This window comes from Numenius arquata, chromosome Z (genome assembly GCF_964106895.1).
Source record: "Numenius arquata chromosome Z, bNumArq3.hap1.1, whole genome shotgun sequence".
Classification (NCBI taxonomy): Eukaryota; Metazoa; Chordata; class Aves; order Charadriiformes; family Scolopacidae; genus Numenius; species Numenius arquata.
Genome location: NC_133616.1, coordinates 4,353,329 through 4,379,636, shown reverse-complemented (window position 1 = coordinate 4,379,636; position 26,308 = coordinate 4,353,329). Strand labels below are relative to the sequence as shown.

The 26,308-nt window shown below is 51.6% G+C and overlaps 1 protein-coding gene across 1 annotated transcript; it reads right to left on the bottom strand.

The window, feature by feature from the left end:
- PSTPIP2 (proline-serine-threonine phosphatase interacting protein 2) lies at positions 1–25,082 on the bottom strand. Its single transcript, XM_074166426.1, has 15 exons — positions 24,982–25,082; positions 14,924–15,024; positions 12,237–12,314; positions 11,120–11,154; positions 8,814–8,920; positions 8,009–8,071; positions 7,020–7,118; positions 6,786–6,831; positions 6,133–6,212; positions 4,267–4,365; positions 3,651–3,747; positions 3,252–3,333; positions 2,180–2,214; positions 1,587–1,644; positions 1–1,396 (listed from the first exon to the last, which is right to left on the bottom strand). Exons 1-14 carry the CDS (start codon positions 25,012–25,014, stop codon positions 1,595–1,597), a joined length of 1,005 nt encoding a protein of 334 aa, XP_074022527.1. The 5' UTR covers positions 25,015–25,082; the 3' UTR covers positions 1–1,396; positions 1,587–1,594.
- Positions 25,083–26,308: the final 1,226 nt, after the last annotated feature.

Genomic DNA, 26,308 nt, shown 5'->3' with positions numbered 1-26,308 from the left:
AAAATATGTATTTAAAGAACTAAGACTACAGCAGGCTCCTTCAGAAGAATATTTGTATACTTGGTCTTTCAGAAAAGAAATAGGATAACTGATTCCTTGATGTGCAGTTTGCACAGTTCATTCTAATGCAGCAGGACAGGTGTTAAAGCTCACTGTGATCTGCTCTGCACAAGGAAAAACGGTGAAAGCCCTGGGGACCAGTGAGCTTAGGTGCACACTGAAGTCATGCAGATTCAATTTGAAGAGCATCATACAACTAGCAACTTCCATTGCTGAAAAAATTAGCCACCTGGCACCACCTTTAGACAGCAAAACTGCGTCCTCATCCCCAAGTGCTGCGTCCCTGTGCCCAGTGTCATGAGGCACCCAGGAGCTGTTAAGCAGTGCTGCACCCAGGGACTTCAGAGGAACCAGCAGCCCTGAGGCACGTGAGCTTCTGAATCAAAGCCGTAATCATACATACGGTAACAAGAAGGGCATGAACTCTGAGACCTGCTCAGGAAACAAGTTTCAGGGCTCCAGGCCAACGGTAGTAGCTAAGTTTGTTTCCAGTGGTGTGTAGCCAGAATGAATCCAAGTTCAGGGATTCCCAGAAGTTAATCAAATGGGGGTCTCCAGAGCCTACCAGGGAAAAGCTATACCATGAGCCTAAAAAGCCACGAGCCCCTCGTTGGAGAGGCAGTTAGAAGAGTCGACTGACTTCTTCAGATCCCCAACAATGCTATAAGGTGCAGGACTTCCCAGCAGCTTTGTGGCAGCGCAGCCTCTCGCGCGGTAGCTGTGCTGTGGACCACGCAAGAGGCAAATCAGCTTCCAGTGTCAGCGCTTAAGCCTGGAGCACATCTACAGCTAAGCCAGACGCACAGTGTAACGGTTGGAGCCCCTCTGAGTAAGCTCCCTGAGAGATGTGACTGAAATGAAATCTAAATTACAAGTTTAATCCCCATTAATGAAAGACTTTACAAACAGGCAGAAAGTGTAACCCGAGGTGTAAGTGGGATACGTACGCCCTGAGCACAAGCTAGTGTGCCCAAAACATCGTGCAGCGCTCCCCTCGGCACATATGACGGAGGCTCCAGCCTCTCCCAGATGACTGCACTTTAGAAGAACTTCAAGTCGAAAACTTCTTCCGACACAGAAGATGGCCCTGTGCCGGGGTCCATTGCTCATATTCCTTTCCTTCCCCTGGGTGTGAAGGTGGGGTATCCATCCAAGGAGTTTGCTGATCAAAGGCACAGATTTTTAGTAGGCACTTTCTGAATGTACAAATAATTATCAGAGTTTGCAAATATTTTCTTAAAACGGAGAAGCACTTCAGCTCTGTGTGGCTGGGAATAACTGGAAACACCAACTCTGTCACGTGGGCCAGACCAACAGTGTCTTCTGCCTGGAGAACCTACGGAACAGGATTGACAATGTCTAAACCACAGCTCCAGCTCAGACAAGCGATGGGAGGGCTGGCGTGATCCTCACTCCCAGTTGGTCACCTCAAAATGTTATCCCTTAGCTAGTGGCCTTTCCTTCTCCACCCTCTGTGTAGTTGCATCTCATGTTAAAGCCTTTCTTCACCAAATGGGAGTACTTACTGTGGCTATTAGTGATGTATCAAGCTGTAGCCATCAACTGTGGCGTAATCGGGCTCGCCTGAAACACAGAGCGCAAAAAAAATTAGGTCTGCTCATGAGAAGTGCTCATTACGAGATGTTACACAGGACAGAAACACCATGCACTGGCCACCCCTATTAAAGGGATGGGAGACAGGGGTGAATGAAGCCCGAAGAGATGACTCAACTTGCCCAAAAGCCAAAGCAGGACCTCATTTTACCAAGTCCAGCTGCAGTATTTCATCACTGCCTTGGCACTGGGAAAGATAACAGCTCGTGCTGCTGAAGCAGAGGAGGGCCTGAACTGCAGAGACTGGTGGGATCCAAAGCTTAGACACCCTTAAGCTTCAGAAATGCCAACACAGAGGGCTTTGACCAGAACTTCTCCTGGCTGAAACCTTGCCTCCAAAGTCAGCATGCAGCTTCCCAGCATCTTTCAGTGGGAACTGGACTTACAGCAGGAGCCTCACCTAAAGCAGTCCCTTTAAAGAGCTAAAGATCATGACCTGATGGAGAAGAGCAAGAGCAGAATGATCCTCTGTGGGGCCAGAAGCCCCACAAAGCAACTCACTCACCTGGCGCGCTGGTTGGGGTGGGTAGAGGTCCCCTCCTGCACAGAAGAAAACATAGACCTGAGGATCTGCATGGCCACAGGACTCCTGTGACTCTGCCTCTGTGCTCCCCAGCTGCCTCCCAGAGCTGGTGGGAGTGCAAGAGGTTTAGCTTTTTGAAGACCTGGTACCAAGGCATGTCATGGTGGGCTCACCACTGACACCCTGCTAGGCGAACATGGGAATGGAAGCTGATATGGTGAGCAAGAGGAAAAAGTAACCAAGGACCACCAAGTTGGGGACACATTCACAAGTGTGCCTGAGGGCATGCCTTTTTACATGCCTCTGCCCAGAGTGAGACATCAGGAAGCCATAATTGGGCATGACTCCTCTCCCAGTGTGACAGCCAAAGCGGCACACTCATCTTTAGCAGGAGTCTTTAGCCCTGAATCCTCACCTTCCCCCCGGCAGAAGCGTCCTTCACCCTGTCCTCCCAGCCCTCTCCCGGAGGAGTGAATTCGGCTCTGCTGTTCCTCACTCCACCCACCCACACTTTTAACTGATCCATCTCTCCTCAGGTAGACAGATGACATGGAGAACCACGCAGGGAAGCCCAGAAGGTTTCATCTGGGTATCAAAGGCTGCTCTAAAAGGGAGCTCAGATTTTTCCCAGAGAGAGCAAGACATGAAGTTCAGTATTCCTCCAGGCTGTCTTGCGTTTCTGCTGTCTGAGTACTGCAGCTCCTCACCTCGATGCACAGGACTTCTTGAAGACGCTCGGTAGAAATAAAAATGAGCATACCCCCACAAGCACTTTCAGAATAATATTCCCACCCGTGAGAAGGGAGAAATGACCCCAAAAGGGGGAAGAGAAACCTCTGACTGGGCTTGAGGGAGACCTTGGAGACCTTATAATAGGCAGCACATTGGCATAACTCCTGCTGTGGAGGGCGCTGGACTGCGTAGCTTGGGAAATATTTTCCTCTAATACTCCCAAGTCAAGCCTCTAACAGATTGAAAGCAACAAAAAATGGCTTTTTTTTTGGAGAGTGTCATTTGCAATAGCAATTGCAATTGTACATGTAATATGCCTTACCTTGATATAGCTGCAGGAACTGGGCTTCTCACAGGAGCTGCATTTCTCTGTGTGTTATAGTAGTTTTCATAAGCAACAGGAGCTAGGAAAAGTTAACAGTAGTAAAGTACAGACCTTTTACAAGCATAAATCACTTGCCAAGACCCCCATTCAGCTGCTGAGTCTTTCTTCTCTCTGGGGAAATGCCTGATCGGGACATTAAAAGTTCCAGAAAGGGGGGATTATCTTCAGGATCTGGTGATCAGTGGCAGAGACTAGTGCTGCCTGCCAGTGAATGAAAGGAGGGATGTTGCGAAATCAATGTTTTTTTGCATCCAAACTGATGCTGGTCAGAGCAGTGGCTCCAGGAGGAGCACAAGGAAATCAGTGCTACTTTCTGAGACAGTACCAAGCTCTTACCTGGGGCCGAACTTCCAGTTTTGCGTAAATTGACAAAAAAATCAATATCTTTCTCGATGCTGCACATTTCTAAACTCCTGCGGATTTCCTCATATTTCTGCAAAAGGGAAATGAAAAGTATTTCAAAACAAGGTCAAAAAACAAGAGGTTTTTTTCCAGTTTTTTATTTCACTTGGGGTGGAAGCCCAGCGCTCACCCAGGATGCAAGCTTCAATGGTAGGGGGATCACAGAACCATAGAATGGCTTGGGTTGGAAGGGACCTTTAAAGGCCATCTAGTCCAACCCCCCTGCCACAAGCAGGGACATCTTCAACTAGATCAGGTTGCTCAGAGCCCCATCCAACCTGACCTGGAATGTTTCCAGGGATGGGGCATCTACCACCTCTCTGGGCAACCTGGAACAGTGTCTCAGCACCCTCAAAAAACGTGGGAATCTCAGAGGAGACCTCATCTGCAAAGAGCTCTGGCCAAAACCTTCTGCCTGCATGTTCATGCTGGTGTCTGGTGGCCCATCAAAGGCCACAGCCCAACTCAGACATAACACAGCTCAGTGCAGAGGAAAGCGAATTGGTCTCTGCTTTCCGAACAGAAAAATGAAGATTTTCATTTGACGTACCTCGTCATTCCGGACACAGTCCTGGGAGAGCTGGTTGACATGAAGCCAGAGGGCGTTGCGGAAGTAGTTGATCCGCTCGCACTCCTGAGTCTCAAAGAACTGTAATGACACAGACAAAACAGCCCTAAAGTCTTTAAAATGAGAGCAAAGTTCTTTTATCCTGAATATTTCTCATGCCCAAGTGCCACTATGAAGACAACTGTCCTCAGGGAGGAGCAGGTGGTGGTGGTCTCCTGTAGGAAATATGGAAACTATGAGCCCTCCAGCTTGTCTGGAGGAGAAATCATCCACCTATGCAACCAGGTATTTCAAAGATGAAAGTTAAACTTGGGAAGGTCTGCAGGACTGATGTGGAAGGGGTCACCTGGCAAACCAGTCCCTCTGTGGAGACCAAGCCAGCTTCCTAAATGCAGTGCACATTCCCTAGGCATCTCAAGGTCCTGGGCTTCCAGCTCACTTCCCTCTCACAGGTACAGAGCGATAAAAAAGCGCTGAGGATGCATAAAAACTGAGGTGCATCGACTGGTCTTCTCCTTCTTTCCTGCCCAGCCCTTTTCCAGCAGGTTTAAACCCAAGTCTTTTGAAATCTGGTGTGTTGTTTACCTCAATTTCATGTGCCTTAACACATTTCCATGAAAGATAACCTTTTATCCCACGGGTACATATGCACTTGTTGTCGGTTATGGCCTCTGCAACACCACAAGGGGAAAACCTCCACGTGACCCGTCTGCAGAACTCAAACTACCGCTTCCCACACTCCACCATCAGAGAGGCTTTTGGAGACCCCAGACACCAAAAGCACACCAGCACCAAGACACCAACACGCTGCAAGAAACAGCAAATTCCATTTCCAAAGGAAAAAGCAAAAAAGAGGCCTGAGGAGAAATAGCTTGGGAAGGGATTGGCATGGCTGGGGATGGGGAGACCTTCTGTAAGGTTGCAGCAGACCTGGGATGAAACCTGGACCTCTGCAGTCCCTTGTCCATCCCTCAGTCACAGATCACAGGTCGCCGCAAGACAGAGGTCAGCTGCAGAGCCACTGCATGGTCCTCTCTCCACCAGCTCCGGACTTCCCCAGCACATGCAAAAATTCTTGCTAGACCCCTTGGCTATGAACCAGCCTGCTTTAGGCCGATACAACCACTCAGAGGGGTTCCCACACTAACGTGTGGTCCGTCAGATACAAGGGGAAGGGTACAAGTTCTTTACAATGAGGGTGGTGGAACACTGGAACAGGTTGCCCAGGGAGGTGGTTGAGGCCCCTTCCCTGGAGATATTCAAGGTGAGGCTCGACGAGGCCCTGGGCAACCTTGGCTATTTGGGGGTGTCCCTGCTGACTGGGGGGAGGTCGGACTAGATGACCTTTGGAGGTCCCTTCCGGCCTGGACCATTCTATGATTCCTGCTGCATGGGGATGGCTTCACCCAGCCCACATCCCCAGCCGGCCACCAGTCTCTGCTGCAAAGTCATTTGAAGTCTTCCAGAGTCTCAGAGTCTGCTGGCTGGTGTTGCAGCTACAGCACATATTACTCTCGAGTCACCAGGTATGCAGAGGTGACCATGACTGTGACTGTTCATGATGGCCACACCAAGCGTGCAGGCAGGTAATGGGCAGAAATGTCTCTACCTAGTGCATTGACTCTGCCAATTTTCAACGGTGGTGGAAGAAAAAAATAGAAATAAAAAAATAGTGGTGAGACCTTGAGTCCAGAAGCCAAGTGTGAGACACACATAAGGTGAGTTGCAACACATCCTGCTGCTTCACTGCCAGGGGAACACAGGGCAAATCTGCGCAATCTCTGACACAGCAAGGGATGGACATCCAGAGGACCACGTTGCCACCTACAGGTGTTTCAGGGCATTTACCTCGCAAGCTTTGATGTGCTCTTTCTGCCATTCTTCCCGGATCTTCTCCAGCGTGGTAACACTCTGCTGGTAACTCCTGTCTGTGAGACAAATCACATTGCCATCTGATTAACATTAATTAAAAAAAACCTCTTTGGTAGAAGGTGATGTGTGAAGTCCCGACGTGGACGTCAGGGAGAAAGCAGCAGTAATGTGTGAGCTTGACTGTGGGTGGGCATTGCAAGGGGATGCTGAGCCACGCAGCAAGGCGGAGGGTCGTGCCATGGGGAAGTGGTGGGAGTAGTTTGGTGAGGCCATGCAGGCTTCTCCAGAGTAGGTGCCCACCTCCAATATCTTGAGGGTACGATCATAGAATGATAGTATGGTTTGGGTGGGAAAGAACCCTAAAGATCATCCAGTTCCAATGCCCCTGCCCTGGGCAGGGACACCTCCCACCAGACCAGGTTGCTCAAAGCCCCATCCAACCTGGCCTTGAACCCCTCCAGGGATGGGGCAGCCACAGCTTCTCTGGGCAACCTGGGCCAGTTGTGTCACATGCCTGACCCAAGAGCTGGATCTTGCCCAAGAGCTTCACAAAGCTTGCCATGGCTTCACAAAACCCCGCCCCAGGAAACACCCCCCTCACCCTCCAAACGCTGCATTTCCACACTCACCAGAGTCCTCCAGAGCTGATTTTGTCTGAGCCAGCTTAAGGAACAGCTGCCAAAAATGGGAGAGAAAAGAAAGGTAGGGGAGAGCCCTGGTGCATCTCCGACAGCACCGCAGCCCAAGTGGGGAATATCACCAGCCCTTCCATCTCACCCCAAAACCCAGAACTGGGAAAAGAGCCATGGGGCAAGAAGAGACACCTCTTTCACCCCTGCACCACGGCCACCCGCCCCTCATACCTTCTCCTGCTGCTTCTGCGTCACCAGGTTTGCGTTGCGGTGCACAGCCTGTTCCGCCTCGTCCTTATCCCTGCAGCGCTGCTCGTAGAGCCGCTTGGCCTAGAGAGCCACCAAACGGGACAGGAGCATGTCAGAAAGCAATCAGATGCACATAGAGCTCACAAGGGAGGCTTTGGAGGAAAGCACAGCCTACGAGTGAAGAGGTGGGTACAGGCTGCCAGCAGAACAGGGGACAGCATGCAAGGTCCCAGATCAGAGGGCTGGAGCACGTCTGCTAGGAAGACAGGCTGAGAGAGTTGGGGGTGTTCAGCCTGGAGAAGAGAGGGATCTGGGGAGACCTTAGAGCCCCTTCCAGTCCCTAAGGGGGCTCCAAGAGAGATGGGGAGGGACTCTTGATCAGGGAGAGGGGCCACAGGACTAGGGGAACGGTTTTAAACTGAAAAGAGGGGAGATTGAGATGAGATCTCAGGAGGAAATTCTTTGCTGTGAGGGTGGTGAGACCCTGGCCCAGGTGGCCCAGAGAAGCTGTGGCTGCCCCATCCCTGGAGGGGTTCAAGGCCAGGTTGGAGGGGGCTTTGAGCAACCTGGTCTGGTGGGAGGTGTCCTTGCCCATGGCAGGGGGTTGGAACTGGATGATCTTTAAGGTCCTTTCCAACCCGAACCATTCTATGATTCTGTGAGATGTCCTACTGCTTGGGCAAAACCAACCTCACAAGAGAAGCTGCTCTTCTTTTGGGATGAAAAGTTCATGGCAATCGAGTCCATGACATCTAAATCACTCGTATCCAACCTTGCAGGGCTACCACCAGCCTGGCGTACTCTTCAGATTTTCTGAGCACACCCTGTGTATCCCTCATGCAGACACAAGGTTGAGAGTTGCAGCAGAGGAGGAAGACCCTCGTGTTTAACTCTGCCCCAGCACTGTGTGTGGGTGGGTGCATTAGCAGCACAAAACCATACGGTAAGAAACAGCAGCACGGTTGCTTTACCTCCATGGTCTTCTTGTACTGCAGATTCCTGTTTTTGTGAATCGCCTCCATTACCAGCTCTATCTGTGAAGACAACAGACCCGGAGTCAGCACATCACTGACCATCGAAGCCCCAGGATGGACTATGTGGAAAGGAAGAGGTGCAGACCAGATTGAGATTTAAGGGATTAAGGACCTTCGTCCACCCAAAGCATCTTCACAAAATCCATTTTATATGCTTCTATCTTTTATCTATAACTTATATGCTTCTTCTTCTATCTATGTATCTTATATGCCTCCGCTTGTGTATGAAAAGGAGCTCTACAAATTAATTCCTAGCAATATATAGTACTGTATCAAATCCATAGGATCTGGCAAAATGGGGAAGCCCACTCCCCTCTGCTAGGTCCACACCAGCCCCTGGTTCTAGCAGTTTTCCCTCATTTTCCAGACAGAGGAATCTCAAGCCATAAGTTAATAAGTTTTAGCAGACCCTATGGAGATCATACAGCACCATATATACACTTTAAAAACATCCCTGGTTGAGGCTGGCATCCCTGGAGCTGAGCCTCTGCTTTTGCTGGCCCCAAAATGCCCCCAGAGGAGAAGACACGGCAGCAAGAAGAAGGAAGCTGGAGGTTGCCGCACAGTTCACCAACAGGATTGCAACACGTAGGAAGGAGCTGGGGACTTCCCAGCAGCAGCAGGAGGCACCAGGGGCACGGAGGGGGCTGGAGCTTGGTGGGAGACACCACCCAGGAGCAGCCCATCACCAGGGCAGGATCAACACCCTGCAGGAAAGACGCGTGTTCCTACGGCACCTGACCTTTTTCCGATGCAATTTTTGCTTTTCCCTGAAGTCCTCCATTTTCTTTGCTTCCTCCCGCAGGGTTTGCGCCAGCTGGATGTGACTTTGCCCCACATTGTCTATCTCTGCCAAGACAAAACAGTTAATTATGTATATAGAGAATCACAGAATGGTTCAGGTTGGAAGAACCATTAAAGACCATCCAGTTCCAACCCCCTGCCATGGGCAGGGACACCTCCCACCAGACCAGGTTCCTCAAAGCCAACCTGGCCTTGAACCCCTCCAGGGATGGGGCAGCCACAGCTTCTCTGGGCAACCTGGGCCAGGGTCTCACCACCCTCACAGCAAAGAATCGCTTCCTGAGATCTCGTCTCTATCTCTCCTCTTTCAGTTTAAAACCCTTCCCCCTCATCCTGTGGCTCCCCTCCCTGATCAAGAGTCCCTCCCCAGCTTTCCTGGAGCCCCCTTAGGGACTGGAAGGGGCTCTGAGGTCTCCCTGGAGCCTTCTCTTCTCCAGGCTGAACCCCCCCAACTCTCTCAGCCTGTTCTCACAGCAGAGGGGCTCCAGCCCTCACAGCATCTCTATGGCCTCCTCTGGCCCCGCTCCAACAGGTCCATGTCCTTCCTCTGCTGAAGACTCCAGAGCTGGATGCAGTACTCCAGGTGGGGTCTCACCAGAGTGGAGCAGAGTGGTAGAATCATATATATATATTTTATATGTATTTTCTTAAAAAGACTCTGTGGCTTAAGTCAACTCTTGTAGCTGACACCAAACTGACTCCACATCACACATCCCTTTGCAGAAACATACAAAAGCATCAGCTCTTTTAAAGTGTAGAAAGAAGCAGCCTCCAAGCAGCGCTTCCCTATGTAAGGATCTATTCAGAACCAGTCCTGCCAGGGCCTGCCCTTCAGGTTAAGAAAAATCCCATCAAGAGGAGTTACTCAAACGAGCACGGTCACATCTACCCCCCGTCCAGATGAATTCAGGCACGTCCCACACGTCGCACCCTGCAGCAGCCGGCTGAAGGAAGCGTTGGCCCTGGCTAGCAGGCAACCAGCTCGGGGCGCAGAAAAAAATAACACCAAAAAAAACTCATTAAAAATACACTAAAAGTGCTCATCTTGGTGAAGGCGAGCGGCCGCACGGTGAAACACCACCCCAGCAAGCGCACCACGGGAGCTAAGCCAAACTGCAGCTCACAATTCAACCCCCAGAGCTTGTTTCACACCCGCAGCTATTAATAGTCAGCTGCTGCGAGGGCTCCGGCTCGTTAGGGAGGTCCAGCAAGGGACAGGGCTGCAGACAAACCTGGCTGGGGTGGAGGGTGGACTCGGCATGGGACAGCAGAGCACTGGCCCTCGAGGTAGGGCACTGCCTGCCTGTACCCCGGCGGGCTGTGAAACATGGCAATGAAGGGACAATGTAAAGTGGCCAGAGCATCGTCTTTTAGATGTTCCGATTAGAGTCATAGAATCATTTAGATTGGAAAAGACCTCTAAGACCATCAAGTCCAACCCAACACTGACAAAAACCACCACTAACCCATGTCCCTCAGCACCACGTCTGCACGGGTTTTAAATACCTCCAGGGATGGAGACTCCACCACTGCCCTGGGCAGCCTCTTCCAAGGCTTGACAACCCTCTTTGTGTAAAAATTTTTCCCAATATCCATCCTAAACCTCCCCTGGTGCAACTGGAGGCCGTTTCCTTTTGTCCTATCGCCTGTTCCCTGGGAGAAGAGACAGAACCCCCCTGGCTACCCCCTCCTTTCAGGGAGTTGTAGAGAGCGAGAAGGTCTCCCCTCAGCCTCCTTTTCTCCAGGCTGAACACCCCCAGCTCCCTCAGCCGCTCCTCACAAGACTTGTGCTCCAGACCCCTCACCAGCTCCGTTGCCCTTCTCTGGACCTGCTCCAGCACCTTAATGTCTTTCCTGTCGTGAGGGCCCCAAACCTGGACCCAGCACTAAAGGTGCAAATTGTATGTGTGTGAAGAGGGCAAGGCAAGACAGTCCAAGAAACTCCAGATGAGCTTCCCACACACAGCTTCTGACATACAACACAAGCACGACTTCTGAGCTGCACCCAGCCCCAAAAGCCCAAGAGATCCCTAAAGGGATGACCTGTGGGTCTCTTCTCCCACCTATCCCCTGGAGCACCCCATCCCAAACTCCATGTGCTGAACTGAGCCAGGCCAGGAGGACAGCCCGTGCCTGACAGAACCCCACTGTTTTGGAGGTTTCTCTGCTATCTTCTTCCCAAGCAGTTCCCTGCAGGCTTTGGTGCTGCCAAGTGTCCAAATATAAAGAAGAGGAGTTACTTACGTTGCTTGAAAACATCCAGGGATCTCTTCAGCGTGCTGAAAAACAGGTAGAGCATTAAAAAGAGTGGGAAAGCACGGCTCAGTCGGTGCAGGCATCAGCAGAGCACCTCTCCCAAACCACACAGCAAGGCCCTCACTCAATGTTGGCCAAAGCAGCTTGAAGCAGGTTTATTTACCCTCTTGACACCTCCAGCTTTTTCCCTGTAGGCCAGCATAACACAGCTCGCTTGGTTTGAGATCTACTTTACATCTTTCTGAACACTGGATGCTATTAAAAATTCTGAGTTTCAAGACAAATGTTTCAGGCAACCTCCTAAAAGTATCGTTTGGGACATATGAACACCTCCTGCATGGTGCATTGGCCAGCGGTTGGAAGTGTAAGGGACTTTTCTCCCTATTAATATCGCACAGTAAAGATTTCAGAAACATTTTATGTGACACCTCAATATAAAACTAAATAAATGATCAGAAAATATCAGACCCGGCGTGTATAAAGTATAGACACAAAGCATGTGCTAAGGGTCTCTGGGGAAATGGAGACCCACTCATGGAGCCAACTACAGCAGCCACAGCATCCCTGCAGGGTGTTAACAGGCTGGGCTTTCAAAATTTGCTTGGTTTGAGTCAAGAAAGTACCTGCACTTCCCTCTGGCCACAAAAACAGTCAGGAGAGACTCCAAGGTCTCATGATCCTCAGCCCTCTGCTGACCCACGAGCCCACATCTCCCCTGAGCATCTACGATACTTTGGTTAGTCTATAGCTCGGCTGGTAGGAACTTGGTGGAGTCTGACTTGATTCATAGAATCACAGAATCAGAATGGTTAGAGCTGGAAGGAACTTTAAAGATCATCCAGTTCCACCCCCCCTGCCACGGGCAGGGACATCTCCCACTAGAGCACATTGCTCAAAGCCCCATCCAGCCCCATCCTATTATTGGCAAATAACCAGTTGTGCATTGTTCATTCACAAGACTGATTTCAGATCGTCTTCTAGTAGCATCCCAATCACATTTCAACACTGTCTTGTCTCTCACACCCTCCTTTCTGCTCCTCCTCCTTTGATGCCCCAGGTAAGGACAACCCATAAAAGCAAAACACACGCAGGTCTGTGAACTTACTTCAGCTCCGTCTGCCCACAGGGCTTCTTCTTCGACAAGTTAATCAGCTCTTTACCATATTTTTCTTCTATAATTGCCCTGTTGAGGAAAGAGACAAATGAGAGGAAGTTCTCACTTCAGATACTTGTTTGCAGCAAAGGCCAAGGCCCGCTCTTAACACAGGCCCTATCTTCTGGCCTGCTGCAGACCAACTGTGGATGGTTGGCTGAAGGAAGACTGTTGGTTGCCATTGCCCTTCTAGTGAAAACAATTTGTTTTGCTGTGTCTGTGGTCCCAATGTGTTGCTCTCCCCATGGCCAATGGGTGCAAGGACCACCTCGACAGGAGATCACAGAATCATAGAAAGGTTTGGGTTGGAAGGGACCTTAAAGATCATTGAGTTCCAACCCCCTGCCATGGGCAGGGACACTTCCCACCAGACCAGGTTGCTCAAAGCCCCATCCAGCCTGGCCTTGAACACCTCCAGGGATGGGGCAGCCACAGCTTCTCTGGGCAACCTGGGCCAGGGTCTCACCACCCTCACAGCAAAGAATTTCTTCCTGAGATCTCATCTCAATCTCCCCTTTTTCAGTTTAAAACTGTTCCCCCTCATCCTATGGCTCCCCTCCCTGACCAAGAGTCCCTCCCCAGCTTTCCTGGAGCCCCTTTAGGGACTGGAAGGGACTCTAAGGTCTCCCCGGAGCCTTCTCTTCTCCAGGCTGAACACCCCCAACTCTCTCAGCCTGTCCTCACAGCAGAGGCGCTCCAGCCCTTGGAGCACCTTCATGGCCTCCTCTGGCCCCGCTCCAACAGGTCCATGTCCTTCCTGTGCTAAATGGAGATGGAGGACTAAGCAGCCAGTGCAGCTGGTAGCTAGATGCAGCCAGGTGAGTCACCTGGGTAGGCTTCCTATGGGAACAAGGCTTGTGAGATCACACATTTTCGGCATCTCGGCCATCAGTGTCTGTCAGTCCATCCGCACAAAGAACTTTTGAATCTGATTTGGCCGATTTAAACCAAATGTGACAGAAGCTCCCTTCTCAGCCACCAGACATGCACCCCAAGGCTAAACTGGGCCATTTCAGCTCTTCAGGACTTTTTAAAATGAGGCAATAGGAATTGTCTTCTGCCTGCCTCTAGTTCTTAGGGAGACCACCTGAAGAAGAGGCCACATCTTGTAAGGTGACATAAATAACGCTTTTGAGAGATCGTATTGTCCTCCCCTCTTGGAAGAAAGAGCGGGGATGGAAAGAAAGTCTTTCTGTTACAGTCTAAGAAGTCTGTACAGACAACCAGGGCTGGACTTGCTTGATCAAATATAGGTATCTCCATCCGGCCGAGCTGCCCCAGCTGTCTGCAGTCAGTGGAGAAACCAATACTGCTAGACTCGTGCATTAGAAGGTCTACTGGATAAAATAAATAGCTTCCTAAAATGCCTGGATCTCTAACGCAGATGCCTATGTTGTTGATTGCTAGAGTTTGGCAACGGGGTTCACCTAACTTAACTCCTTAAAAACTCCAAAAGTTTGTCAGGAAGTGGAAAAAATTAAACTTTTTTTTTCCCCTCTAACGACATTCCCATGAACTTCCTTTGGAGATAGAGGATCAAATCCAACAGGCATGTACTCCATGGCTGTACATGGAGAACCAGGCCATGTTCAGAGCAGGGTGCCAGTAGCAAGTCCAGGTCCAGACTCTAATCTCACCATGGATAGAAATGTCAGTGGGAACCTACACCTCCTTCAACAGCAAAGAGGAACAGAGCACAGGGTTTGGAGGAAGCTTTTTGCACTCTCTCAGTTGCCACGGGTGAGTGGGACATGGTTCTCAGAGTTCAGTAGATGGTTCCTTGGGCAGCTGGAAAGCCCAGGTTTTCCTGGACATGAGATTACAGCCTAGACAGATGTAGGTTCATTAGACACTTAACTACAGGTTTTCCTCCTCTTCATCCCCATTACATTTGTTTCAGGCTGTTTTGTACCAAGTCTTATATTCAGAGGTTTGTTTTCTCCAGTTCTCAATACCGAAATCACATTAATACAGGGTTGTTCTACAGCGGTCTTCATATTTAGCCACTGCTAACCAGGTGAACCATAAATGGCCAGACCATCTCACTTGTACCTTTTTAGCCACAGAACCTCCACTGAGGTCATTTCCTCTGATTAATAAACATGCTATCTAATGCTACTGTTTCGTTCTAACATAAAATCTGTGGTCTGCCCATAATGTACAAAGACAAATTCAGGACAAAGCTGTGCCCGTCCTTTGCCAAGGTCTTCACCTGATCTTCTGCAAGCTGAACTGCAAGGTGAACTTCACGGAAGAGCATGTGGCCTGGGCAGGCCACCAACAACTGCAAACACATCAGTAAAGATGTCTGGCAGCATGTAAGGCTGAATTATTAAACTGCTCTTTATTCCTCTTTCTTCTAAGCAGATGGTACAAAATGTGAGCATCAAGCCCTGGGCAGCATCACTGCCTCACAGCTGAGGACTCCTGGGCAGGGACTTGCATACTGCAGCACCAGCCGTGCAAGGAGAGGGCAGTGTCAGAAAACAAGCTCCTCATCAGTCAAAAATCAAAGGTGTTTTAATGCAGTGGACAGTTAAATGCGACAGAAACCAAACTGGGAATACAAGGAGTAGAAGTAGAGCCACCGCCTCACTTCCCAGGCTCAACCCAACCCGTTTTCAGAGGCAGCTCCCTACCTTTCCTTCAGAAAGTCTTCAAACTCTTTGCAGTTCTTCCTACCGTCATTCAGATGTTGAATGATGCTGTCATAGCCAACTGTGCTCGTCAGATCCGTACTCTGAAAACACAAGAACAAGAGTCACATCCCCATCAGTGAAGTCCACATCCACTGCCACCTCCAGCGGTGTTTGCACAAGCGATTGCTCAGCGAGTGTGCAAGTGCTTCTTTATGAACTATGATCTTTTTCTTTCAGGGGTGGGAGAGGCTCCGGAATGAGAACAGTGGTGGCAATTTGGGACTCGGCACTTCCACAAATTTCAGAAAAACAGAAGAGCTCAGTCCTACCACATCCTATTGCTCACCCCTGGCCTAAGTACAGCTGGCCCTATGGCACACAGCACGTCCTCCTAGGACTTACCTGTCAGCTCTAACTTAATGAAATCAAACACTAAAAGTGCTCCAAGTCTCTAGATATAGCCCATCTTACTACCGCTCCTCACAGTTTCTGCAGACATGGAGACAGATCTTGGTTAGCATTGACTTGAACTATTCTGGGCATCACTCATCATTCTGGGTCTGGCTGTAGGAGACAACATTTGGGCTGGAGGTGAATTTATCAGACCTTTCTGCACAGGATCAATGAGCTCTGGGCTTGTCTCACTGCTCCCACAGTAATGTATGGATGCACCCAATGACGGACCGCTGCTGCAACAGCCTCTTCTTTGGCCTTGCAAAAAGCAACACCGTCCCACATATCGATTCAGAACACCATGGCAGAGATCATTTCCCTAAGTAGGGGTCCTCCCCTAAGGTGGGGGTCCTCCCCCACCACTGCTCTATGCCCTCCAATACATCTCACAGGGCCATCTTCTTCACTCCCACCAAAACACCGCAGCCATGGAGAGGTCCGGCCTCCACCACCCACGGGTCCAAGTCCCATCTTCCAGCCCAGCCCCACAGTGCCACTCACACTTCCCACAGACTTCTGAAGGACCAATGCTTTCCTTCAGATTACTTCTTAAAAACAGATATTGTACCGATGCTTTCTAAAAAAAAAAAAAAAAACGAAACAAAAAAGAAAGAAAAGACACATGCAGCAATGATGTAGGTGGGCTAGGACAAAAATTGACTAACTCTACCCTATTCTTTCCTCGCACCTGTGCCTGCAAGCATCTTAGGACAAAAAAATGGATTTTTGCCCTATGACTATTGAGAATTTACCACCTTGGAGACCTGGGCCAAGAGCAAGGCACCTAAGAGCTATGACAATACAAAGAGAAGCTCTGACCATGAGCTCTCCTTCTCCAGAAGAAGCCTGAAGCAGATGCAGGGACCCAAGCAGAAGGTGCTACCTACTGTCTTCTGCAAAGAGGACCAGCTGGTGTTGCATGGAACAGCACACACGGCAGCAAAAAATTATAGGGAACGAGGCTGCAGAAAGGAAGCAATGGTGGGAGCAGATACGAAACTCGGAGCAAGGAAGCAAAAGCCACAAACAGTTATTAAGAAGCCTGAAGAAGAATAATGGCAGGATGGAGAGATTCAGGACATGGCTTAGTGCCAGGATGAGAGGAGGCAGAGAACTGGTGTGAAAGGGTGGGTGGCAGAGCGGGGGGTGGATTTCACAGGAATTCGTACCAGGCGCAAGAAATGAGGAAGAGCAGGGCTGGTATTTGTGATAAACGAAGGTATTAATCATGTGGCCTTCCCTGAGCAGCCAAGGACTTGAACGAGGGCTGGCCACAAAACAAAAAGCGAAGTGGAGATACGGTGGAGCGGGACCTGCAGGAAATCCCCGGGTGTCGCAGACCAGCTTTGCTCCAGCCGGGGCAATGCACGGGCAGGGAGGACTGTGAGAAGGACCCAAGCAGAAACCAAAAGCACAAATGTGCCTCCAAAATGAGTTTATTTCTGATAACCCCACGATACCAGTTCTCGGTTTGTGTCACATCATTGCTAATCGGGCCTGGGAGAAAGGAAACACGCTTGCCCTGAAAGCAGTCTCCACGGCAGTTGCAAAACACAGGAACATCCTACTCGGCTTTCTAGCCCCCGTTTCAAGAAAATAAAATGGATTCGGAGAACGACTCTCGGTGCCTGGAAGCCCGGGCAGGACAGAGAGGGGTCAGACCCACATCACCGCATGTCAGGGAGCACCCAAAGGCTCCTCCATCCCGCTCTGCTGCCTGGGACAATGGGGCTCACTGCGCCAGGCAGAAGTGCCAGGGAAAAACTGGGAGCATCCATCAAAAATGTGCACTAAGCTCTTGTCCTGGTTTGAGCAACACAGGACTAATTTATTTTATAATGCTTGGGAAAACTGCACTTTTACAAGACTCTAGTGTCTGAATTTGTGATAATACTTGCTTTATAGCCAGCTCTGGTGTGTGGGTTTCAAGGTCTCAGTGTTTTCGAGCCTTGCCAGGTGCAGGGATGAGGAGGGGTAAGACCCAGACACTTGACCCAAGCTGCCAGCAGGACTATTTCATACCATGAACGTCATGTTCAATATAAATTAGAAAGTTTGCTGTGTAGTGTTCTCTCTCTCCCTTGATGGTGGTGGTCCAGAGAACTCCCTGCCCCGGTGATGGACCCCTGAGCCCTAACCTTGCTCCCGAAGATGGCAAGGTCCCACATTTGCTGTCCCTGCCAGGAGTGAACAGTTTCTGCTGATGGAATGGGCTGGGTGTGGTCCTTCTGTATTTTATATTGGTATCCGGATCAATAATGGTTCTTTAGTGTTATTAAAGTTAATTATTTAGTCTTATTCTAATCAACCTATTTGTACTCCAACCCTTGTGTTTCTTTGCTTTTCCCCAATTCCCCTTCCCCGGTGGGGAGGGCTCGTTGGGTGATGGAATAATTGTCTAAACGAGAATAAATTGCTGTGTGTTCCTCAAACCATAACAGCTCTTTATTTCATCACTCTTCCTCCTCTGGTAGAAGGATTTAATTCCAGCATGCGTGTGTCTCCTACGGGCCCAAGGCTGGACCAGACCTCACAGTGCAAGGTCTTGTACGAAACATGGAGGGTAACAGAGACGGTGGAGGTTTCCAAAAGACCTGCCGCCAGGCAGGAGGAGCTCCTGGCCCAGAAGGAGCTGAGCAGGGTTGTATGCCATGAAACCAGCCTTCACAGCACCCTTCTGGGCAGATGTTGGCATGGAAAAAATAAAGAGGACCAGCGTGACTGCCCTGGGAACATCCCAAAGTCAGGGCTGGCCATGAAAGAGGAAAGGCAACGCGACCAGCAGAGAGCCATGGGCAGAGAGAACAAGATTTAAAGATACAATAAACTAAGCCAAAGAGAGGTGTGGAGGATGGGAACTGGCATCAAGCTTTCCCCAACCAGAGGAATGCAGGAGGATGAGCATCTCCCTTCCCACCCTGCAGCAGGTGGCTTTTCTGGTCCTCCCTGCTGGGCAGAGCTCTGAGCCTGCCTGCTATTTGAGGACAGCCCATGGAAACTACAAACGGATGATTTCAAGCTGACAAAACAGCAGCTGATGCTTCTGGAGGCCACAGGGCTCAGCAGCATGTGCCACCCTCCCCAAGTCACTGCCTGGGTTTGCGCCATTCTCCTGAGAGACATGCTGAGGAGAAGGAATTGCCGTGCTTCTGCAGATGCTTTGGGTTTTCTTTGCACTTTTAGCCAAAATAGGGGCTAAAATGCTCTAGTGGGGATCTGAGGTCGCGTTAGGACCTTGTGTGAGTCACAGCTGAAAGAAAAGCTGCTCAGCTTGACATTTACATCTCCTACACCGCTTTACATGGAAAAGTCCCTCCAGACACACACCCTACAAAGCCCATGACATGGGAGAATCATAGAATCACTTAGGTTGGAAAAGACCTTTAAGATCATCGAGTCCAACAGTGAACCTAGCAGTGCCAAGTCCAACACTAACCCATGTCCCTCAGCGCCACGTCTACATGTCTTTAAGTACCTCCAGAGATGGCGATTCCACCACTTCTCTGGGCAGCCTCTTCCAAGGCTTGACAACCCTGTCAGGGAAGAAATTTTTCCTAATATCCATCCTAAACCTCCCCTGGTGCAACTGGAGGCCGTTTCCTCTTGTCCCATCGCCTGTTCCTTGGGAGAAGAGACCGACTCCCCCCGGCTACACCCTCCTTTCAGGGAGTTGTGGAGGGCGAGAAGGTCTCCCCTCAGCCTCCTTTTCTCCAGGCTGAACACCTCCAGCTCCCTCAGCTGTTCCTCACAAGACTTGTGCTCCAGATCCCTCACCAGCTCCGTTGCCCTTCTCTGGACATGCTCCATCCCCTCAATGTCTTTCTTGTCATGAGGGGCCCAAAACTGGACCCAGCACTCGAGGTGGGGCCTCACCAGTGCCCAGTACAGGAGGTGGTCACCTCTCGAGTCCTACATACCACACTGATACAGGCCAGGATGCTGGTGGCCTTCTTGGCCACCTGGGCACACTGCTGGCTCATGTTAAGCTGACAGTCGACCAACACCCCCAGGTCCTTTTCAGCCAGGCAGCTCCAGCCACTCTGCACCAGGCCTGGAGCATCCATGGGGTTGTTGTGACCCAAGTGCACGACCCATCACTTGTCCTTATTGAACCTCAGACCATTGATTTCGGCCCATCCATCCAGCCTGTCCAGATCCCTCTGTAGAGACCTCCTACCCTACAGCCGTCTGTCTCCAGCCTTCCCAAAAATGAAAGCTTTGAGGCACTGCACTGCTCATGCACCGTAGCTTGAAAGATCTTTATTTATACAGAGCTCTTAGTGTCTCTCCTCAGCCTTATCTGCCTAGAGATACGCAGCAGAAGCTGGATGACTATTTCAGTAGTTGGAAACACCGTGCAACAATAAATAGCTATGCTATTCTTTCTCCCAGACAGCACCACCGCAGAATTGCTCAGGGTCCTGCAGAGGTTGCTGAGACCAAGAAAAGTGCCCTCGGTGATACCTGCAGGGAGCAGGGTGAGGAGAGCAGGAGATGCTGCAAGAGGCTGCAGTTCCTCCCCATCCCATAACTTGCTGGGTACAACAGGACAGATAAAACTCATTGCAGGGAGGAAGAGGACTCCCTGCAAATTCACCCGTATAAGAACAACAGCCTGCAAAAAAACAGCTTTTTTCTTAACAGTTTCCATTTGAAGTTTCCTTCCCCCTGTGCCAATGCCACCTACCCAGCTCATCCCACATACACAGAAAGGAATCATAGAATCACAGAATAGTTAGAGTTGGAAGGGACCTTAAAGATCATCCAGTCCCACACCCTGCCATGGGCAGGGACACCTCCCACCAGACCAGGTTCCTCAAAGCCAACCTGGCCTTGAACCCCTCCAGGGATGGGGCAGCCACAGCTTCTCTGGGCAACCTGGGCCAGGGTCTCACCACCCTCACAGCAAAGAATTTCTTCCTGAGATCTCATCTCAATCTCCCCTCTTTCAGTGTCAAACCCTTCCCCCTCCTCCTATGGCTCCCCTCCCTGCTCAAGAGTCCCTCCCCATCTCTCCTGGAGCCCCTTTAGGGACTGGAAGGGGCTCTAAGGTCTCCCTGGAGCCTTCTCTTCTCCAGGCTGAACCCCCCCAACTCTCTCAGCCTGTCCTCACAGCAGAGGGGCTTCAGCCCTTGGAGCATCTCCATGGCCTCCATTGGACCCGCTCCAACAGGTCCATGTTCTTCTTATGCTGGGGGCCCCAGCAATGGACCATCCCGCCTCCATGCAACTCCTTCTGCCCAAAAACTGCGCCTCGTTGCTTTCAAACAACAACCTGAGGATTTCGTAACGCTGACGATAAACTCCATTTCGAGAAGGACAATCCGAAGTAAGGGGAAGTGAAACAGCCCGCCCAGCGTCACATCGCCAGTCAGCAGCCAAGGAAAGAACCCCAGAGCCCGGGGCTGGCGATTTCCCCTTCCCTCAACAGTGGGGACAGAGGAAAAATGGGAGTTTATCCTCAACCAGCCACAGGAGGACTGAAAAAAAAAAAAAATAAATAAAAATTAAAAAAAAAAAAATCACGGCGATGAAGAAGAAATACATCCCTTGGGAAACGCCACGGCAGCGGGTCCCTTTGCAGGCAGCGGTGCTCCCTTCCCCTGCGGAGAGAGGGGCAAAGCATTTCTCTTCCCCCACGCTTCCTTGGGGCCACTGCAAAAAGAGCTGCAATAGCTCTTTCCTATGTGTCGGGGGCGGGGTGGGGTGGAATAAGCGTTTTCAGACACTTTGCCTTCTCCTGTCTCAGAAAATTAAACACGCCAGCGCAGCTTTTCCTGCAGAGGAACGGCTGGAGCCATGGGTTGTTTCAGCAGCACCACTTTTTTTTTTTTTTTTTTTTTTTTTTTTTTTTTTAGTGTGAAAAATAAACATTGGGGAGGGCCTAAAAGATTTAGATACTTGCCTAAAAGATTTAGACACTTAAAAGTCTTAGTTTCAAAAATTGCTTGGCCGCACCAACCTTGCTGAGAGCCAGCAGGTCTCGGTCCTCAGCGTTATTCGGTTATTATTTTTTTTAATGTTTCAACAAACGCTGCCTTTTAATGCAGTCCGGGACGCGCTGCAGAGAACAGAGCATTGCTTTTGTCTCACGAAAAGCAAAATGCCCAAGAATCCACCCCCCGGGTTTGCCAGCTGTCAGCCCAGAGATCAGATTTAAGGAGTCTTCCGGCATTATCATCATTTCTGGTTTTTCCCCACATAGTATTACGGGACCAAAGTGCCCTGATGAGACCCAAAGCTTTGCTGCTGGGTTACCCCCAAATACTCTGCAAAAACAGGCCTGGGGAGAACCAGGCACGCACCAAGAAAATTATTAAAGTGAAAGGAGAGACCTCCTGTAGTGAAAGGAGAAGAGCAGGTTGCAAAAGCCAATGAAAATAAAAGCCCACACTTGCTCAACTCTCAGCAATCGCCACAGGCCACGCAAGAGGAAACAAACATGATCTTTGGTGTATTTTCATTTGTGCAGGCAGCACAGGCTGCGGGAGGGAGCGTCACACCAGTGGGGGCATTCGGGGCAACGGCTCTGCAGCTTCGGGCATCTCCAGCCTTTGACCCCTGGGGGAGAAGGAGCTGTGGTAGGATGCAAAAGAGCAACCCCTTTTATGTAAGGAAATGCAAAGAACCATGGGATGGTGGTTGGAAGGGACCTTAAAGATCATTGAGTTCCAACCCCCTGCCATGGGCAGGGACACCTCCCACCAGACCAGGTTGCTCAAAGCACCGTCCAGCCTGGCCTTGAACACCTCCAGGGATGGGGCAGCCACAGCTTCTCTGGGCAACCTGGGCCAGGGTCTCACCACCCTCACAGCAAACAATTTCTTCCTGAGATCTCATCTCAATCTCCCCTCTTTCAGTGTCAAACCCTTCCCCCTCGTCCTATGGCTCCCCTCCCTGATCCAGAGCCCCTCCCCATCTCTCCTGGAGCCCCTTTAGGGACTGGAAGGGGCTCTAAGGTCTCCCCGGAGCCTTCTCTTCTCCAGGCTGAACCCCCTCAACTCTCTCAGCCTGTCCTCACAGCAGAGGGGCTCCAGCCCTCCCAGCATCTCCATAGCCTCCTCTGGCACCGCTCCAACAGGTCCATGTCCTTCTGCTGTTGGTGGCCCCAGAGCTGGAGGCAGCCCTGCAGGGGGGTCTCCCCAGAGCAGAGCAGAGGGGCAGAATCCCCTCCACCTCGCCCTGCTGGCCACGCTGCTGGGGATGCAGCCCAGGATGCTGGGGGCTTTCTGGGCTGCCAGCGCGCATTCCCATCTCACGTTGAGCTCCTCATCCACCAACACCCCCAAGTCCTCCTCCTCAGGGCTGCTCTCCAGCCATTCATCTCAATCCATTATCTTGTTCTGAGACCTGAGAGCATGAGTAAACTCGAATGCAGAAAGCAGAGTTGCGGTGTGCTTTCCCGACACCGTGAGCATCACACCATGAGCTTCAGCAAGGACCAGGTTCCAGCGCAGGAAAAGACACCAGAGAAACCAGAACTGCCAGGGTTTAAAGCTAAATCATTGCCCAGATGAGGCTGCAGCTTATTCCCACAAAGAAATTTGGCAGTCGCCATTCATGACCAGCCGCGTTTCAAAGCTGGAAGATGCAATTCCAAAACCCACTCAGCTTTTGGGGGGAGGTTGGTTATTTTTTTTTTTTTTCACTTTGTCCCATCAATGGGAGCATCCTTCCCCTGGAACCCTCCGTAAATTCCCCCTGTCTCATCGGGCTGGCCTGACCACTACGAAATGACTTGCTTTGGCAAAGCGGAGTTCTCCTTCCCTTTTTGGCTAAAGCTAAGTAATTTAAGGGGAAAATTGCAGGAGGAAGTTTGCGCTTTCTCACACCGCTTAACAGCAAACGAGCAGCTCTCCGCACTTCATCTAAATTTGGGTTTTTTCTGCCCATCTCGCATCTCCCCCCCCCTGCCCTGGCTCCCCATCCTCCCCAGCCCTCGCAGCTGATGCACAGTCACCAGTACGTGGCGTGGTGACTTCCTGGGGTGGTACCTGCCTTTTCCACGGCCCGAACGACTGCAGCGGGGCCACCATCTCTCCACTGAGTCACGTCCATCACGCTCCCATCCAACCTCCACCCCAGCCGCCTGCCCTCGGCCGGGGCTGCGGGGGAAGAGTTGAAGGACACTGGCTTCGGAAAGGAGAAAGCCAAGCAAAATCCCTGGCAGCGCCGACATTTTTGGGCTCGGCAAGAACCGGGGATTTATTCAGTAAATAACCATGTTTGTGATGCAGGGGGTCGAGCAGGAGTGAGCGCCCCACGCAACGCCCCATCTCCTCCTCGCCATGGGGGCTTGGGGCTGCTCCTGCCCCCTGTATTTTCTCCCACGCAGCCCCCTCCTCCTTCAAAAAGCACCACGCTGCAGCGGGAGAGGAACAAACCGGGCAGCGCCAGCCCCACGGCCAGGTCACAGACTCAATCACATGGGTTGGAAGGGACCTCTGGAGATCATCTAGCCCAACCTCTTCTTCAATCCAACTTGCCACTGAAGCAGGACAAGCCGCTTCTACTCATCTCTCCCGGCATCACCGCTATTCCCCATCCCTCAGCCCCCGGGGGGGATGCTGCCACTGCCCTCCCAATCCCTCCCCTCCGGCACATTTATAAAGCGAAAAGGGAGGGCGGTGGGAATTTCTTGGTGGCAGATAGCTGGGAAACGGCCACCAGCTGCAAAACTGGCTTTATTTTTATCAAGCCAGGTTCGATTTCGAGGTGGGGATTTACATATTTAATGGCGCTGCACCAGAGACCACCCTAAGGACGCCGGGGGGAGCCCGGTGCTCGGCGTTTATCCTTCTCGTTCCACGACAAACGGGACCCCCCCCACGCACCCCACGCCTGTTCCTCCCGGGGGACCCACACACTTTCCCCCCCACCCTCCCATCCCACCCACTCCCCCCCCTGCCGCTTCCCCGCCACCAGCGGGGAGACCCCGTCCGCCATTCACAGGCGGGGATTTTCAACCCCCAAAAAGACAAAATTCTGCCATTTCTTTCCTGGCTGCCGGTACCTGGGACAAAGAGCCCGGCACGCCGAGAGGAACCCCGCAGCCGCAGCGCCCGTGCTGGGCAGCAGATAAGGGGCTGCTCAGCGCTTCTCCATTCCTAAAAGCACAGCTCGGGTTCAAAAGAATAAATTGCGGCTTTCCCCCCACCCCAAACCGCGGCTTTTTTTTCCTCCGCAGCTTGGCAGCGGCACCCCGAGGGGTCCGGCTCCTGCTCCGGGAGTAGCTCGACATCAAAGGAGCTTTTTTTGGCCGTGCTGGCTCCAAGTAAGTTCACCGGTGGTCCATTAATATTATGGAACCCTCGGCTCGACGCCGACTTCCTCGCTGCTGCCAGGGGGGTGTTTCGGCTGCACGGGGCACATCACAAAGCCCCCGCTCCCAGGACACGCGTGGACGGGCCAAGGGGATGCTCAGACCCTTCAGCGAAGGCACCCCAGGACCACCAAGGTGGCTTCCAAGCCAACTGTGGTCGGGGTGACCACCTCCACCCGCCTCCAGCTGTGAACTCCCCACCTCCAGCTGTGACCACCACCCCGAGGGTCCTACCTCGATCCTCCCCCGGTCCCCCCACCACCACCCCGGTGTCCCAGCTCACCCAGAAGTGGTCCCTGAACCTCGCCTCCCGCATGCTGCCACCGCGCCGGGCCACCGCTGGCTGCCGGTGTCACCGCTCCCGGTGCCGTCCCGTCCCGCCCCGGCCGGCCGGTCCCACCCCGCCCCGCGATGTCCCCACCCAGACCCTCCCCCAAAGAGCACGGTGACATCCAGCCCACAGGCCACCGAGCTCTCGCCGCGGGTTGGAGGGAGAAGGGGAGGTGGGTGCAGGTGGGTGGGAGAGCGGTGGGGACGCCAGCCACAGGGACAAACCCACTGGTGAGGGCCAAACCTGGGTGACCCACAGGGGTTCACGAAGGAAGCACGGGGTGAGGGTGATCAGCGTGGCCATGGGGCACCATCCCCAGAGGGCTTGAGGTTGCCGAGCATTTTGGGAAGGTTTCACCGTAAGCATTGTGTTCTGATCCTTACTGATGACGGGACACTGCCCGAGATGAGACACTGGGTGAGCGACCTCCGAGCAGTTCTTAAAAGAGGTGAAAGCAGATGACAGCCACCAAAAATGATCCAAGGGCCGGAGCCCCTCTGCTGTGAGGACAGGCTGAGAGAGTTGAGGGGGTTCAGCCTGGAGAAGAGAGGGATCTGGGGAGACCTTAGAGCCCCTTCCAGTCCCTAAGGGGGCTCCAGGAGAGATAGGGAGGGACTCTTGATCAGGGAGGGGAGCCATAGGATGAGGGGGAACAGTTTCAAGTGAAAGAAGGAATATTAGGAAGCAATTCTTTGCTGTGAGGGTGGTGAGACCCTGGCCCAGGTTGCCCAGAGAAGCTGTGGCTGCCCCATCCCTGGAGGGGTTCAAGGCCAGGCTGGATGGGGCTTTGAGCAACCTGGTCTAGTGGGAGGTGTCCCTGCCCATGGCAAGGGGTTTGGAACTGGATGGTCCTTAAGGTCCCTTCCAACTCTAACCATTCTATGGTTCCATGAGATGGGACACTGCCTGCTGGAAAGACTGAATCACACCCGTTGCCCTGAACTGCTGCCTCTGCTTTAGCACAGGGGCAGCTAAAGCAGCCCCATAATGTAAAAAAAAAGCATTTTCCACTTAATTAATGAAGTGACCTGAGGCCACTTGGCAAACACCTCCGAGGTTTATACTGAAGAAACCAGCTTCACATGGATTTTTCTTTCAGAGTCGGTGGCTGCCCCAGCAGCAGAGGCCGTGTCACAACTCTGCTTCCGATCCAAAAGGTTTCAGTCAAAGCTTTTAAGAGGTTTTTAGTGACTTCATCTGAACATCTGTCAGCTGAGATACCACCTGCCCAACAGCAAGCACAAAAAAAACTCTCAAAATGTGAATTCTGGAATAAACG